Source organism: Tinamus guttatus, unplaced genomic scaffold (assembly GCF_059628265.1).
Source record: "Tinamus guttatus ecotype Peru unplaced genomic scaffold, ASM5962826v1 Tinamus_guttatus_pri_ptg000794l, whole genome shotgun sequence".
Taxonomy (NCBI): Eukaryota; Metazoa; Chordata; class Aves; order Tinamiformes; family Tinamidae; genus Tinamus; species Tinamus guttatus.
Window position 1 is genome coordinate 374,704 of NW_028289328.1, and position 17,750 is coordinate 392,453.

Below are 17,750 nucleotides of genomic sequence, written 5' to 3' on the forward strand. Positions count from 1 at the left end.
AAAGCACGTAAAAATTACAATGTGACCAAATTTGTCACCAAAGTTAGTTAGTTCACTTTCAGGATGTATCTTTCTATATGCCCTACTTTGTTTACATCCCATTTATGATCAACCAGCCTCCATTTCTCCTGCTTGCATAACCTTGCATAACAAAGTTTTCAGGCAGCATCTTTTTTGTCTTTTATCCTGTACCATTACACAATAGTCGGATAACGTTTCCTCTGGAATTATATAAACAACTTTTTCATTATTACCATCTACAAAACTTGTTAGAATTGTTTTTACCAATGCCTAGAATTCAAAGCAGAAACAATATAGAAAGCAGAAAACAGTATTACTGTTCTTTTGTTTGTTCGTTTTGCATCTCTTTGCACTTTCTGCCACATGAACTTACATCCTCATTTGTTCAATATACACTTTCTGAAGTAGGAAATTACTTTTCTAAATGCATTTTTTTAACTTTGAATCAAGAAAAATGGTTTCATGACAGAACTCCCAGGCATTAGAAAAATACATACAAACCTTTATTATAATTAAATTATTAATAATTATAATTCTCTGTTAAATTCATTAGACTATGTGTTATTGTTCTAAATAATCTCTACAAAGAGCCAGTCGCAGAGGCAAAGAATATTGTCACATTCACTGTAACATATTTGATTTAAGTCATTATCAACTGAAACTGAAATAAATGCAGACAACAGTACATATATTGCAAAAGAGGTAAAATGGAAAGATACTATAATCTGACATGAAGGATTTGCAATGTAAAAAATTAACAAAATGTGCATAAGGCAGAATCACTGTTAGTTTAAAAACTAACATTGGCTAAACATTAGTTTTAATTAAGATTGTTTACAGAGGCTTCAACAACCCACAGAATCCACAGGACACCTGTATTCCTAACCAGACATTACTGGAGATCGATGTTTGTTCCAAAGATGACCAGAAGAATCTTCCCAAATCTCTCTCCCAATAACATGCTCTCCCAAAGACAGCATGTTATATTATTAATATCATCAAATTCTGATAGGTTGCATGGAATTACACTGAGGTTCTTTTCTTCTGTGTTGTATGCAAACTGAAATCCAGAAGATATTTTCAAGATTCTCTCATAATGTTTCACAGCCATTTGGGTTGTCATGAAAACACAAATGCATAGCAATGAACAGTGTTAGCTCCGCCTTTAATTTAATAAAAGTTATTTTCATAACATGGACCACTCTAATGAAAAAGATGTAAGAAGCAACACAGAACTTTTCAGTTAAGTAAAAGAAAAAAAGTTTTTTCTTCTAGCATGTAGAAATAAAACAAGTTCTTTTTTGCAGAATATGAAGAAAGTGTTTAGGTTGTCCCCAAACAGACCTTTCCCCCAAAAAAAGAAATAAAAAAAAGGAAAGAAAATCTAGGATGTTGCTTTTCATTTCAGTACCAGCCACAGGGTATCTATCCAAGGTTCATCATACTTGAAGCATTTATGAAAAATTCTATTATGGGACCAGAGGCACAGACTATGGAAGTGAAGGTCTGGAAGTGTGGGATTTTTTCCGCAGTCTGGGCTCTGTAAAAGAAATAAGACTGGAAGACAAAGTATCATATTCACGCATGGAAAAAAAAGGAGAATGCTTCTGGATCTGAAGCAACAGTGAGTTTATCTGTAAATGATCAAGGTAATTCTGCCCTGGGACATGGCCTCTGCTGAGGAGACAGCACTGAACAAAGACTCCACACACAGAGAATACTTCAAGATCTGCCTTTTGCCTGGAGTGCCTCAGCAGTGAGGACCTGTCCAAGGTTCTGCAGAAAGCCACAGAGTTGGAAGAAGAGACGTTAAAGATCCTTTTTCTAAATCTCTTCCCTCCATAAATTCAAGGTTGGCACTATCATAAAGTGGACGTGGGCTCCCATGGAATACTCTTGCCCCACTTTGTCAGGTGGATGCCATCTCTCCCTCACAGTCCTTGATCCTCAGATTGGGTCCTATGATATTAAAAGTTGTATGCCTGTCAACAATACCAGCTGTGCAATTCATTAGCTGCTGTTCTGCAGGAACTGTCTGCTCCCCAAATCTTTCCTCTTAATTGGGAGGATCAAAGAGCTCTCACATAACTGTTTTGTTTAAGCTAGAGAGATAGCACTATCTCTAATAATACACACTTGACCTCCAAAACCTAAATATTTATAAATTTCATGACAAAAATAGCACATTCACAGTCCAATTGACGTAATATGATTTACAACCACCTAGGCTACTTTCCCTCCCTTTTGGGAAAAAAAACTGGGACACTAATGAACAGGTACAAATGCTTTATACTACATTGCCAACTAAGAACCCACAGGATATGCAGGAGAGTGGCAGGAAGGCTGAATAAATGTCTTCACGTCAGGAATGGGAAATTGTCAGGAGATGAGTCAGATTTCTTCTAGTAAAAGAAACAAAGATTGTCAGGGTGTCCACGTACATTATGGGTACTTTGGTCTATACCCCAGCAACCAGTTTGACTATCTGACTCTCTTTTTCCATAGAAAGAGGCACTGCACGCTACTGAAAAGTCTCTTGAATAAAATTCTGTCTTCATGTCCACTATATCTTTTAAATCTTGAGTCTTCTTCAGAAAGAAAAGTCAACAGAGATAACACGATCTAATACAAGGTCTAAAAATAAACCATTTAATTTGTGGCCTTTTGCAAGGTTGCACCTTACAATGTCCTGTCCCAAAAGATCCCCTTTTGACACACATAACAAACACAGGATCTTTGTTTTGTCAACATGACAACCAAGTGACAGCCCAAGAGTACTCTTAATGTTGTTAACCTGCACCTAGTAAAAACTGCAAGATTTTTCTGTAAGGCTGTGTACTGCAGGAAGAGCTATCTCTTCTTAGAGAGGCTGCGGAAAGGCATTTTATCAGGCGCACTTAAGTGAAGTATCAGCTCTACAGGCTAGCCACAAAAAATTCCAGCAGGTTTATGGACTATCAGAAAATATCTTCATTTAATCAGGCCTTGATTAAAAGAAGGTCTCCTCTTCAAAGGAGGTGATCAGCTGCAGTAAAATCATAGAAGGAGAGGAGAGAGACATGGATTAATGCTTTCAGAGGATTTGTCACCTAGAAGGAAATAAGCAATTTTTATGTTTGTGCAAGAAATCTTCAGGCAAGTTGTTTCAGCGATTTAACTTATTTATAGTTGGTCAAGAAAAACAAAACCTTTTATTAGAATCCTTGCCACTGTACTATGAAAGCTATTTTAAAAATGGCCCAAAGCAAATCTTATCTCTATATCTCAGCAAACCAAGGTCTTCTAAGATCAATCAGCAAGTACCAACGATGTAACATTAAAACAAATAAAATAGGAAATTACTTTGAGTGCAGAATTATATCACAAGAATATGGAAACACCAGTAAGAAGGAATCCATATGGACTGAAATTCAAAGCCTGAGAAAGAAACATGAAAAGTCAGGACTGCACTACTGAGCACCTACATAGCATCATAACAACCATGACAGGCTGAATGTCACATCTTGAGAGAGATGAGAAATAACAGTAATACACTGCATGATTATGAGAAGAAGGTGCAATCACCAAGACCATTTTTTGGACTATATAGATAGAAATCCAGAAAAGCAGAAGGAATTCTTGAGCTATTCTGGAAAAAAAGGGCAATAATTTGCTCATTATTCTGTAACAATATGCTTTAATTTTCTATCTTTGCAAAGACAGAAAAACAAATATTATGTATGAATTCAAATATTCATTAAAAATCAAAAAGCCTGTTCAAAAAAATAGAAGGCGCAGCCAAGAAAAAAATCTGTACAGGAAGCACGTAGACAGTTCTGACACATCACACTGTGCTGTGAGAAAAAAATGTTTGTCAAACCATGAATAAAACAAATCAAAGCAAATGTAAACTGTCAAACATCCTACAAAAAGCAGAAATTGTATACAAATGAGGAAGATAAGCTCAAAGTTTGGTCAATTAACTATATAAAACCATAACTCAATAAACTAAATAAACATAACAAGCACATTAAAAAAAGAAGTCTGAAAACAAAGAAAAACATCAATCTCTTTTAGGAACAGGAAAACTCACATAAAAGATTGCCTATTACCTTCCTATTATCTCACTATTACCTTAGATTACTATTACTCATGTAAAATCCTTGAATTCATTAAATATTCATTTGATGAAAAACACACGAAATCTGCAGAATAAAATGATTTCACAATGATTATCAGTGAATTAATCCAAAAGTTTATACAAAAGACAATTCCTAGCATTGACAAAGTTCCTTGCCAAATTCAAACCTTCAAATGTTGACTGAAGAACAGATGATTTGGTCTCAATTTATCTTCAAGTCTAGCAAGGAAAAATTTACAAACCATCATATGAACAACTTCAATTTGATTTGCTGGGGTCAGTCAACTACCGAAGTTAGGATAAAATGTGAAGAATTTGCCTCACAATTATTACCCACCACCCGTTGCTTGGAATGTGTCCTCGCATGTGCAGAGGAGACAAATATGAATTACAAATAACTGCTTTCATCATAAAATGTAAGATACTCACTAACAAAGAGAAGAATAAAGGATGTTCAAAAATTCAGAGCTATTCCTAAAATTCATCTCAAGCCAGTCCAGAGATAACCCCACACACAAAGACAATGATGAGCTGCAAGTGCATACACGGTCAGGGAAGATGATAGTCCTAGGCAAAGTAGCATAGAGCATGCTAAAAGTACCAGAGTTTCTCTGTTATATCTCTTAAATATCTAAGACACATTAAGTCCAGTTTGGATATGTTTCAGATATTCTACAGTTACAACTTTGAATTGCAACTCAGATGCAGTACAAATGACAATTATTAGTATATGATTACCTCTTCTGTATAAAGATGGATTATTTTTCATTGCTCAGTCTCACTCCTCTCTTTGATAAAGTTCTCTAACGTGTACTTCTTTCCAAAACACAAACTAATGACATATTTTACAGGATTCTTTCTTAGTTTATAACTGAGACATGAATTAAAATAAGACCCAAGAGACATATATATCAACATTTACAGTAAAAAAATATTATTTATCACAAGTTCTATCAACTCTAAAGCATTATCACAACATTATCACAAACACACATACATGTCCTTGTTATTTCCTGTCATTGAGACAATAGCTCCAAGAAACCTCTGTAAAAAGCAATCAAGATCAATACACCAATCAAAAGCTGCACTATTTTGTAACAAAACCTGCTTTAATTGTTTTATACAAAGTCCTTCTAGCATAAGAAAAGGAAAAATCAGAGATAAACATTTCTGAAGCAACAGAAGCAATTTAAGAGTTGACTCCCTTTACTGCCTACCAAGTTTATTCTTACGTAGTGCACAATTAATTATCAATTAATATATATCCACAAAACATTCAGAATAGATTACATATTTATTTGAAATAATTTATTAATGATAACATTATATTAATAACATTAAAATAAAACATCCCTTGTCATTTTAGAAATCCACATACCTGAACCATAAAGAAATCCTGGTTGCAACATGTAGTTTACCACACTACTTTATCACTTTATCACTATGAGGAGTTGTACTATTATTGTTAATTGATTTAGTTGCTGATTCAGAGTTACTCCTTTATAAATTATAAAGGCAATAGGGATCACAACACCTTACTTTCCATAAACCATCATGGTGTATTGCCCATATATATAATCTTATCAATATATAAATTACACTTTGAATTCTTTGTCAGACAGCATGCTCACTGAACCAAGATTCTGTTTAGAAAATGAACTTAATGTGGCCAAAACAAATCAGAATAGAATATTGTACCTTAGAATACTGTACTTATCCCACAGGGTAGTTAAATATTATACAGAATACCATCTTTAAATGTAAACCTTAACAACCAGCTTATGAAGGTTTTAAAAAATACTGTCCTAGAAAAATTATAACTGGCAGGAACAAAATTTTTGTATCTAGTCATCAATTGAAGTAATTATTTCCTTTTGCTAATACCAAACATTTTATGTTTCAAAAATGGACTAAGTTCTGAAAGATACCTTGTCAAAAAGAAAGGAACAACCACCACCCCAAATATGTGCAAACTGTTGTTTTAAATAATGCTATAAACAGACATTTCAACTTCATGTGAACTGGTATCTGCACAACTCTGATTGTAGAAAGTCATGAAGGCCATCTCTGTGCGTCTCAGAACAAAATTGTTTTGCAAATATTAAATGCATTACAAAAATATTCATCACTCTGGATTTGCTTTCATTTTTTAAAACATGTCTACTTTTTAAATTAATGGTTAATTATTCAAATTTCCTATTCAGTTTCTTCAGTTTCAGTTTCTCTTCTTGAATTCTTTTTGCTTTGTCACTAAAGCAAGTTCCCACGCCTGCTTTATATAACCCTAGAGAATATTAACACCCTTTAAATTTTCTATAAAATATTCCAGATTTTATTTTTTTCAGATTTTTCATTTTCATTTCTTTCTATTTGCATAAGTTATCAAGTCAATGTCTTTCTCATTCCTCCATAGTAGGTCTCATTGTACTTTTAAGCAAATTTTGAAGAGCATAAAATCATAATTCTTCTGTCACTTCAAATTAATCATGTCCTGCACTGCCAGTCTTCCCACATATCCAGCATTTTTCTTTTCTCATAATGAAAAGTACTCTAAAATCTAAATATTTTGATTCATATTAAGGAATATACATGCAAAACTATGCTGCTGCTCACTGAATAGATGCCGGACATGCCAACATTAAATCAATCATGTAAGTAAAGAGAAATTTTCACTTCAGTTCCATTTTTCAGCTTTAACATCAATTTCACTCATAGTGTACAAATGCTCTTGCCTCCCTCTTCTGAAAGGATGAAGACGACCAATTGGATCCAATTGTATTCAGTTTCTTTGTGAATACAATATGGTGAAAAAAGCATTATGTTAAAGGAACATGGAAAACTGTCGGAGGGGGAAGGGTAGAGTGAATTCTTCGGCAGACTGTCCATAAAGATTGTTCATCCTTTCTTTCCTAAGAAGGCAATCACACACTTATTTAAAGTAATGTCATCTGGATTTCTGCAGAAAGTAGGAATCCAAAAGTTTCAATCCTTACGGATTTCATAAGAAACCCAAAAGGGAAATAAACCAAAAAAGAGATAAGTTAGCCCACATAAAAATTCCAATAACATATGTATCCCTGTAGTTCCACTAACACTTACCACAAACTATATTTTTCTAATGAACATTTTTGCATTAAAAAATTGTAACAGTCAGTTCAGAGACTTAGAAAAAGATCAGCACACTCAGTAACACCTAGATATTCTCAAATGACTCAAAAATTACTGAAAATATGTGGCTCTGCTTTGATAGAATATATACGTGTATATATTTAGATATGTATATTCCAATCACTGGAATTTCAGAAAATATAAGAAACTCTATCAGTGCCTCCAGCAATTTCAGGAAAAGCAAAAATTCCAACTATATGACTAAGTATCCACACCCTACCAACCATGCACTGTAATCCCATGACTCAGACAGCTCTGGAAATGAAGTAGCACGTTAATTTTCATTTAGTGATGACTAGCAGGAAAAAAAGAACATACTTTCTAAGATATGTAAACAGACTTTACTAATTGGTCAAACAAATCTTACCCCAGCAGAATTTTAGCATGAACCTCTTTGTTAGTCCTTGAGATTTCTCTCAAAGAGGTAATTTCTGCATCAAACCAAAATCCTCTTTCTTCTGGAGTCTCAACATTGTAGTTAACCATCACCACATCACCCACTTTTAGTTCACTCCACTTCAGAATGGTTCTTGCTCGGGGTCGAAGATTACTGGTGTCCATTTCTACTATGCCATTCTCTGGGTACCTTGAAAAGTGAAATCAACAGTAATAATTACTACTCCTATGAAAGAAAAAAGTCAGACAGTATCTGTTACAAGCATATTTTTTACATGACTATGGGGAATATAAAAAGACTATGTAAAACTGATCTACTATTTTAGACTATGTAAAACTGATCTACTATTTTTATGAAAATTGAATTTTAATCTAAATACAGATCTGTAATTTGACTAATCTCAGACAGAAACAGCCTCCATCAGTTCTTAAAACTGCTTGAAAACAGTTTCCCCCCCCAAAAAAAAAAGAAGTAACTGGAATGCAGTTAGATTCAAGCTTCAGCACAGATATAGACCAAATTTGCTCCCAGAAAAGACAATGTTCCAAGTAGACCAACAATGAAAAATCAAAGATCATAACTAAAATTTTCAGAACAGCATATTACTAGTTTAACTCTGTTTTCATAGATCCGTTACATCTCCACTAACCTACACAGAAACACACTTAACACAGCTCTTCTTAAAGTCTCACTCTGTACCCACAGCGTATCAGATCCAGAGGATGAATATAGTCCAAGTTGACATTCACGCATCAACTCTTTTTTAAAAAAGGTTAATTACAACACTCAAGGAGCAAGAAAGAGAACTATCTTTGAGAGACACGAGGCAACAGTTTAAAAATATTTCCCATTTTAGATTACCTAAGGAAAGGTTTAGAATGAAAAAAATTTAAACAGGAAGATCATTCTTTCTTCTCTTGACACCACACTTTTCTTGACAAGATGTGGTAAGAAATGCAACAGTATTAGAAACAAATGAAGTTGCAAGAAAATAGTTCATTAAATCATATCTAAGAAATTGTCATTGATCTGTTCTTTTTCAATGGATACCCTATGGCTTTCTCCACAATTTTACACAATATTTTCCAGAACATTAAACACAAATTCCTGAGGTTTATGAGCAATTGTGTTCTTCTTCCTCCTCTGCTGGTGGAATATTTGTCAGCAGCACAATTAAAATGCAAAAAAAAAAAAAAAAGAAAAAAAAAGAAAAGAAAAAAATCAAGTTTGGAGGACCTTAATTTTTCATCCTAACAATACAGTCACAACATTTCAATAACAGTAGAAGTTTCATAGTCTTCCCATGTGCTGAAAAAAGAAAACCAGATACTGTACTACAGATAGCACAGAAAAAATGCTGGAAGGAAAAAAGCTGCTACAAAAAAAAAAAAAAAAAAAAAAAAGAAAAGTAAAAATAAAATGTCACATTAAAAACATCAAGACTTCTGATTCTGCAGGTAAACAGAATTTCCATTATTATACCAGTACAAATGTCTAAAACTAGATCTAAAAAACTTTAAAACTTTTTTCTTAAAAAAAAAAAAGCTCTGAATGACAAAGCAAATACCCATCATATAATTATTTTAGCAAGTACACTCAGATTTTTATAAACTTCTGTCAAACGGTACAGTTAAATCCCAATTGCAAAATTTAAACTAACTAATAAGGCATAAGTTAATGACTTTCCAGCAAGCTTATCTGAAGCAAAAAAAAAAAAACAACAGTTTTTCAGGAAAATACACATTTTAACTTACTGCATAAACAAGTATGTAAGAAGTATATAAACTACTCCCAGGAGCAGCTGAGTCTGTCACATCTCTGATGTCCACTCTAAAACAGTTTATTCAAAGTTCATTGACACAAGTTGAGACATTATCTTTTACCTGGGATCATTATATTTCTTTACACTTCTTCTGTTAAATCTGACATATCAGTCTGCTGCTACACAAATGGGTTGGGGCGGGGGGAAAGCCATTAGGGGCTGGTTTTCTGTGTTCAGGACTTTATTTATCGTCTATTTTGCAAGTATCTAAAACATGACTTAAAATTGTTTAGAACATCTAATTTGTTTTGTTTACAAAACACAAACTGCAACGGATGGACCCTGACAAGCAGGAGAGCTGGGCAGAGAGGAACCTCAGGGAGTTCAACGAAGACAAGTGCAGAGTCCAGCACCAAGGGAGAAACTACCACATGTGGCGGCTGACCTGCTGCAGAGCAACTCCACAAAGAAGGACCTGTGAGTCCTGGTGGACTACGGACTGACTGCGAGGCAGCAACGTGCTCTCGTGGCAAGAAGGCCACCAGCATCCTGGGTGCATTGGACACAGTGCGGCCAGCAGGTAGAAGGTGGTGATCCTGCCCCTCTGCTCAGCCCTGCTCAGCACACGGAGTGCTGTGTCCAGCGCTGGCGTCGCCGGTGCAAGAGGGACGTGAAGATGATGAGGGGCCTGGAGCATCTCTCCTGTGAGGAGATGCTGAGACAGCTGGGCCTGGAGAGAAGAAGGCTGAGGGTAGATTTTGCCAGTGTCTACGTGTATCTAAAGAGAGTGTAGAGAGCACAGGACTAGACTTTTCTCACTGATGGCCGGTGACAGAACAAGAAGCAATGGGGAAAAACAGAAGCACAGGAAGTTCCACCTGAATTTGAGGAAAACCTTCTTGACCATGAAGGTGTCAGAGCACTGGGACAAGGTCGCCCAGAGGCTGTGGAGTCTCCTCCAGAGATCTTCCAAGCCCGCCTGGATGCCACCCGGTGCCAGGTGCTCTGGGTGTCCCTGCTGGAGCAGGTCATGTGCTAGATACTTTGGCCTAGGTGATCTCCAGAAGTCCTCTCCTATCAGCCTATCAATCATTTGTGATTTTGTGAGCAGTTTAAAAGTGGTTGTACGGTAGGCAAACACCAACAGCAAAGAAAGAGAAACATGCATCTTTAAGCACTTAGAAAAATCCATAAATGTTTAGGGGGAATACACTCAGGATTTAGTTTTTAACTTCCAAAGTCTGCTAGATTAGAACAGTTCACAGATATTTGGGATACAGCTGCTATTCAAATCACCATGTCATGTGATGCAACTCTTCGCAACTTGTGTTTTTTTACTCTACTTTAAATTTGAGAACGCTTACTGCAAAGTCAACCTTTGTATTTACCTTTTGTCTTGTAGATTTCCCCTTAAAGAACTATTCTGCAGCTATATGGTAATCTATTACAACTGAAATATGCCCAGCTACAATAGACCAATAAAACTCGTTCATTTACAGGTAAGGAAAACAATGCTAGAAACAACTATAATGATAGAATTTCTATTTTATTGATAAGCCTAGATAATGACATAGCATTATAGTACAACAGGCTACCAAAAACACAAAAAACTGAGCTTCTGTATATTCTTCAAAACCAATTATTTTACAACAAACCCTTCCTAAAATTCAGAGAAGACAGAAAGCAGGATGGAGTAAATAGAGAATCGGTTTACTTGAAGATGAAAACAGAAACCACTCTAAGCATCTGCATAGTAAAGAAGAAAAAAAAAAAAGTAAATGGACATTTCAATAATGAACACCAAGAACTAAGTGAAGACTGCAGCAGTAAACTGTATGCATGAGACAAGCACAGCTATAAAAATACAGTGCACATTAAGGAAGTTCCAGTGTTATTCTCCATGAAGAATTAAACAAGTGTGATTTACGATAGTCCTGATTCATAAATATTAACCTCCCTCTGAAAATCCATTCTTTTTCTAAAATTAAAATCCTTTTCGGGCTCTCTTCTTCCAAGGAGACATTTGGACAAACTCATCTTTTACTTCATCACTGAGAGCTGTTTTGTCCCAGATTCATCTTTGTGCCCTTTTCCTCATTTCTGCACAATTCAGAACAGAATCCCTCCTGCTGAGGGATGAGAAACTTGCAAGATTTTCTTCTTTCTTAACAATGATGCCAGCTCTGTTCTCAGAAGGATCTGATAAAAGAACCCAAACAAAGATGACTGCTAGCGAGTGCGAGCAGAACAACCAAAACAGATAGCACTTGACACAGGGAAACTAACTACTCTTGAAGAAAAGAAAAGAAAGGCAGAGACTTCACTGAGCAAATTTCTTCTCTTACCTGCTACTCAGAGACTTATCTCCAGAAAATTCCCTTTGGAAGATTTACAAGGGGACTTGATTTGGTTTAGAAAATTTGGTTTAATGTTTCCACAAGACAACTGATGCTTCAAGAGCACCTCTATAATGAACTACTATGCAGCACATAGCTAAGGCACAACCATTAAAGCAGAATTTCTTCTATTACTGGAACTGGTCACAAAACATTTTGCCCCAACCTGAGCAAATTCTACAGGGAAACATACAGCCACCACACAAATCAGGCTTTTAAACAAAAAATAAATTTTAAGGTTCCCTATCTTCCATGAACTATACAATTGTTTCACAGCAGTTCATCAAGAAGTTCATCAAAAGCTAGCACACTCAAGAGGCCTTCACTTCACTCAACTCTTTTGACTTTTTATCTTCCAGGATAAAAATAAACAAAAGAACACTGAATAAACAATAAACATCCTTCTAGTGCATGTTTTTCCCTTAATGCCAGTTTCCTCTTGAAGTCACTATGGGAAAGGTGTTCATTTAAGGTATCATTTGCCTTCCACTACTTTCAGATCAGAACTGATCTCAGATGGTATTTTCATTCAAAAAAAATGAAGTCCCTATATGGCTAAGAAGAAACAGAGTGCCAAAAATTGAGAAAAACATACTTTGAATTTTTGAAATGAAAATCTTGTAACCATTTAAGTAGTTAGTGCCATTGAAGAGAAATTCAGTCAATCTAGCAGAGAAATCAAGCCTTCAGCTTAAGTGCATACATCTGAAACCTAGAAACTGGTCAACAATAAAAACAACAAGGATGCTGTGTACTGAGAAATAAATAATAAAAAAGGCACTCCAGTTGAGTTCTCTCATGTCTCTAGCCAGGAACTTTCAGAAATGAACTGTTACTTATCCATAGAAAAATTGACACAAAAGGGGATCAATGGAAAAAACCTTCCTTCCTTGGAGCTCTTAGTTTTTGCCTGTCAGGAAGTTTCTGGATAAAAAGACTAACACGTAACAGACTCTTACAGTTGTATATTCTGGTTCCATTCCTAGATCAAGGAACCATTTCTTCAAGAAGATAAGATGTAAAATTCCTTTACAGGGAACATTGTTAACATTTCACATTCATCCACGACAACACGAGCAGAACAGACAGATGTAACTAATGTCACAACTAGTCAATGCCACAATAAGTACAGAAAAAATAGACTGATACTGGATAATGCTACTCACGTCATGTTAAGTTTACCACAGGTAAACATACCTGTGACCAGCATACCATACCATGTTATTTGTATAAATCACACCATTTTAGTTTAAAACCTAAGATCCTAAATGAGTAAGACTAATATGCAATTGCAGTATCACAAAATGGAAGTAGACAGGTTTGTAGCAATTGAAAGATGCAAAACAAATACGAATTTTTAACAAGCCTCAAGAACTAAGTGAAGAGCCCATGCCAGCAAACCATAAAAAAGACTACTGTTAGACATTAGTATCTTTAATAAAGATGTTTGCTTATCTGTTGACTTTCTTTTAAAATTTTAAGGTGACTCTAAAGAGAATTGACAATCTGCATGTTTCACAGCAGATACTAAACCTAATTTACTGAACACAACACACAAAATTCTGCTCTAATTAGGCCACTGTAGGTTTGGTAAAATTCAATTGAAGCTGACATAATTTAGCCTTTGAACTTCAACAAATTTAAGATCCTACTATCTTTTTTTTCTTTGTTTTTAATTATTCTAGGCATCTAATAGTTAAAAAGCAGAAATGGTAACAGTAACTATAGTCATAACAGCTGGATGAATACTGCCTCTAAGAATTCTTTGTTAATCCAAACTCCCTTACCTCAAACTGTGAATGTTATTATTAGCTCAACAAGTTTTTCATATTATTTCTTGTCTCAATAGGCATCTTCTTTAGCAATAAACTACTCAAGAATTAAAAACTCCAGTATTTCTTGGCTACAGTTGGTATCTGAGCATTCCTAAAACGTTCCTAGAACAGCTGAAACTGGAAAGATAAACACAAGAAATTCATGTAGTGGAACAAAAGCAGAATATCAGGACTTCCCTGCCCCTCCTCCAGGCATGATGATGCATAATGTTAGCACGCAATAAATCTTACTACAATTGTTATTTTCCACTACAAAAAGAAAAATACCATAATTCATTTTCCCAGCCAACACAGTAATAAGAAATAACCAGAAATGGAAAATTGGAAGGGCGCATGTGTGCGTACACACACACACACACACACACTTCACCCCCGAAAGAAACCGACACCACAGTATAGATAAAATCAGATGTATGGAAGTAAACAACATCTTGCAAAACATCACCTAACAAACAAAAAATACAGACCTCAACAGTTTAGCAGGTTAAACACTGAGGAAGAAATTATTCGAATTAATAACCAGAAGAAAAATATCTTACTTCCCTAATAGTTTTCATTCAAAATATCAGAAAAACTAACATCCAGATGTGCAACACTGCACTGCTTGTCTTATATGGTTGGAAGATATTGATACTTTCAGAGAAGAAAAGTTGTCTCAATACTTTGTTTTCCAAAGTGTGGAAACAGTAAGACATACATATAAAGAAGAATATTTAGTATTCTGTTACACCTTATAAAACCAACTATGTCAAAATCAGCAATAACATTTGAAATACAGCTGCTTTGGAACCACTACTGAGCATACAGGATGACAGAAAGAACGCAGCTACCAGAAGATGTAGTTATTGAATAACCTTTCCCCTGGTGTTCAATCATGTGAGAACATCTAGGACTAACAAAAGACTAATAAAAAGCGGAAAGAGCTCAATCACTTCCTCATTTACTATATATCTTCTTTCATCCCCAAGTAGAAGTTTACAGAAGAACCCTACGGTTTTAACTGTTGACATTTCACAGTAGGATTCCTGAATGGCAACAAGCCAGCAAAGCTCTCCCTCCCCGACTGTGTAACAAGGCAGTTTATCCGTTCTGTTCTTTTAGCAAGTTTTTTCTCTAAACAGCCATCACAAACATCCAGCTTTTCTCCTGACCCTTTCCTCCTGATTTCCTTTCCAATTGGTAGAAAGTCTGCACAACCTTTAAAATGTTTAAAACAGTTAATGCTGGTTTGTCAAAAACTTGAAGAATGCAAAGCATGAAATAAATGCATTATCCTTCAGCTTACTCAAACATAGGTGATACGGTAAGTAAATCCACAGAAAACCAGACATTTAGGATTCCTACATATTCTTTCATTTCTTGAAATTAACATCAGTAAAGCAACAATGCAGCCTACTTAGGAAATGACCTTAAGTTTGGATTTATGAAGGTGGACAACTGCAACGAAGTGGTTTTCCCTACTCAAAACTCATCGAATGAAGACACAAACCACTATTCAGCAGGTCTCCTATTCTTTCAGCATTGTCTAATATTGTCTCTGTGATTTTTGAATGACTAAAACTCATACATATTGAACTGACACAAGAGCCTAGAAAAAACATTCAGCTAATACAGGAGATGAACGCTCTCAGTAGTAATCCAGGCTAACCAGATAATAATAATAATAATAATAATAATAATAATAATAATAATAATAATAATAATAATAATAATAATCCTGACAGAAGGTCCAGGCAAATCTATTTTCCTTGGGAAGACTCTGCCACGCAGGTAATGCAGCTCTAGCCCTTGCCTTTATTCCCTTTCTGGAACTCCAGAGTAACCAAGATGAAGGTCTGTGGCTCCTGACACTTACTCAAATTTCTCTCCAAAGAAATATCATTCTCTAGAAGAAATAACTACCTAGTCTCCCCACTTCAAATGCTCAGATTTGAAATATGCTTGAAATTTATATATACTTTCCTGATATGGGCTTTTTCCTGAGCTTAACATAAAAATATATATACACATATATTTCAGCTAAATATGATTACAAGGAAGATTTGAAAAATAAACTGTGTATAAAATGAATTATTTTGGCCTTTCTTCATGGAAGATGAAACAAAATTCTGCTTGTAGGACACACTGCTGCTAAGTCTGCCCAAGGGGATACATCCAAAGAAAAAGTACTCTTCCTTTACCCTGTTTACCCTGATCTGTGCATATTGCACAGTCACAGGGCAAACTGTTCGGATTGCCTCAATGAGATGAAAACCAGTAATGTTCATTTAGTGGGTTACTTTTTAGAAATATCAGCAAACGGGGACACTATACCCTACAGCTACAAAAGTACTAAGTTGAACACAAGTTAAATGACAGGAGTACTTATAGTTGGGAAGTAAGGTAAGAAGAAGGAGCAGTGGCCGCCACATCTGAAAACAGCCCATAATCCTTGATTATATCTTTTTCGTTTCAAAAATCAATTTACGAACTAGTAGAAGTGTCACCTACTGCAATTCTCTACTAAGTCCCACAGTAACACTTCTATCTGTACATTCTGCACTAAAAATATTCTGAAAATATCCCTTTAAACAAGTCTCAACTACAAATCATTTTCCAAGGAAGAAAAAAACAAACTTAATACTGTTCTACTCTCTTCAGCTAAGGAGACACTTTCAAGCAGAAAATGTCTTGTTCCTTGACAAGGCAGTATTTAGAACAAGGAATGATGTGCCTATTTTAGACCACTGCTTATTTGCCTTCTCACTTCCTTAAATTGATCTATGATTTCCAATAACACAAACTTACAATTTTGAGAAGATAGACAGTTTCAGCCTCCAATAAGAAAGCTCACAAGAATGCAAAACTATCACTACTTACACTGCACACAGAAGGACCAAAATTCTTGAACATTATGACAAATCAGTGAAACCCTGATATAGAGAGAGGTATAGATATACACATAAAAAAAAATGTGGAAGTCTATAAAAGTACATGATTGCTAGTGGGTAGTTATCAGTTATTTCTCTGACCTATAAATCCCTAAATAATTTCATTGGAAATAGGCCAGGCGAGGCGAGGAGAATAGCTAAAGCGGGACAGAATATATGGATAAAAATGGAATGTAAATAAAATAAAACACCACTATGCTTTTTTATTTTGTCATCTCCTTTTTTAAAATGGATATTGAGTAACACTTTTAGCCTTCACCAGGAACTATTTCTCTTCACTCCGCTTTCAAGCAGAGTTCATTTGTTTTACTGACTGTATCCCTGATTAGACCTGGATTAATAGAATTAAGGCTATCCGAGAAAAACATAAAACAAGGTAATTGTTGTGACTATGAGAAGTCACTCTATACTTAAAGACTGTTCTTCTTCAACATAAAATAAGCATTTTCCATCTGGGAAGGCAAAGACTTTGGGGGAAAAAAAGAATACTTCAAAATAAATCAAATGGGATTATCTCCACCTCTTTTCCTTTATTTTTCTTTTTATCTTGTACTGTTTCCCATTCCCCTAAGTAAAGTGTGTTGCCCAAGTTCCTAATTTTATCTCTCTCTTGGCTAACACAATATTCCTGGACCTCCAATACTGCAACAGCTCAAGCAGACAGTAAGCTTAGAATGGTAAAAAAGAGACAGTGCCACAAATTACTCCCAGAAGAAAAAAAAGATCCACAACAAATAAGAACAGAGTTGACCTCTGTCAACGTATTTAGGCAGTATTTAAACTGTAAACTTCCACTTCCAGATGAAAACTACCGCTGACTGACTGATACAACTGTATTAGCTCAATTTATATTTAGGAACATCAGAATCCCAACAGATGTCCTGGGTCACTGAGATCAGTCAGCCATTTTACGACTTTCAAGCTCTAAGGTTACTGTTATTTTTGTTACTGTTATTTTTCACACCTCCTTTTTTAATAAGTTTTTACACAGCTTAAAGGAGACTAGTGGCTCCATTAAAAATAATGCCTAAAAAGAAATTATAATACCCAGTCCCATACTTACAGGTGTACCAAAAGCGCATTCATATGTGCCTTTATCTTCAAACACTGCTGCAAAGTCG

General features: G+C 35.2%; 1 protein-coding gene across 2 annotated transcripts in view; it reads right to left on the reverse strand.

Annotated features, from left to right (window-relative positions):
* Nucleotides 1-17,750, reverse strand: part of UHRF2 (ubiquitin like with PHD and ring finger domains 2) — an 85,835-nt gene that overhangs the window by 34,743 nt on the left and 33,342 nt on the right. For both annotated transcript variants that reach the window (XM_088537505.1, XM_088537504.1), the window contains exon 4: nt 7,677-7,895. In XM_088537505.1, coding sequence (XP_088393631.1) covers nt 7,677-7,895 — 219 coding nt within the window. The remainder of the gene's footprint in view (nt 1-7,676; nt 7,896-17,750) is intronic.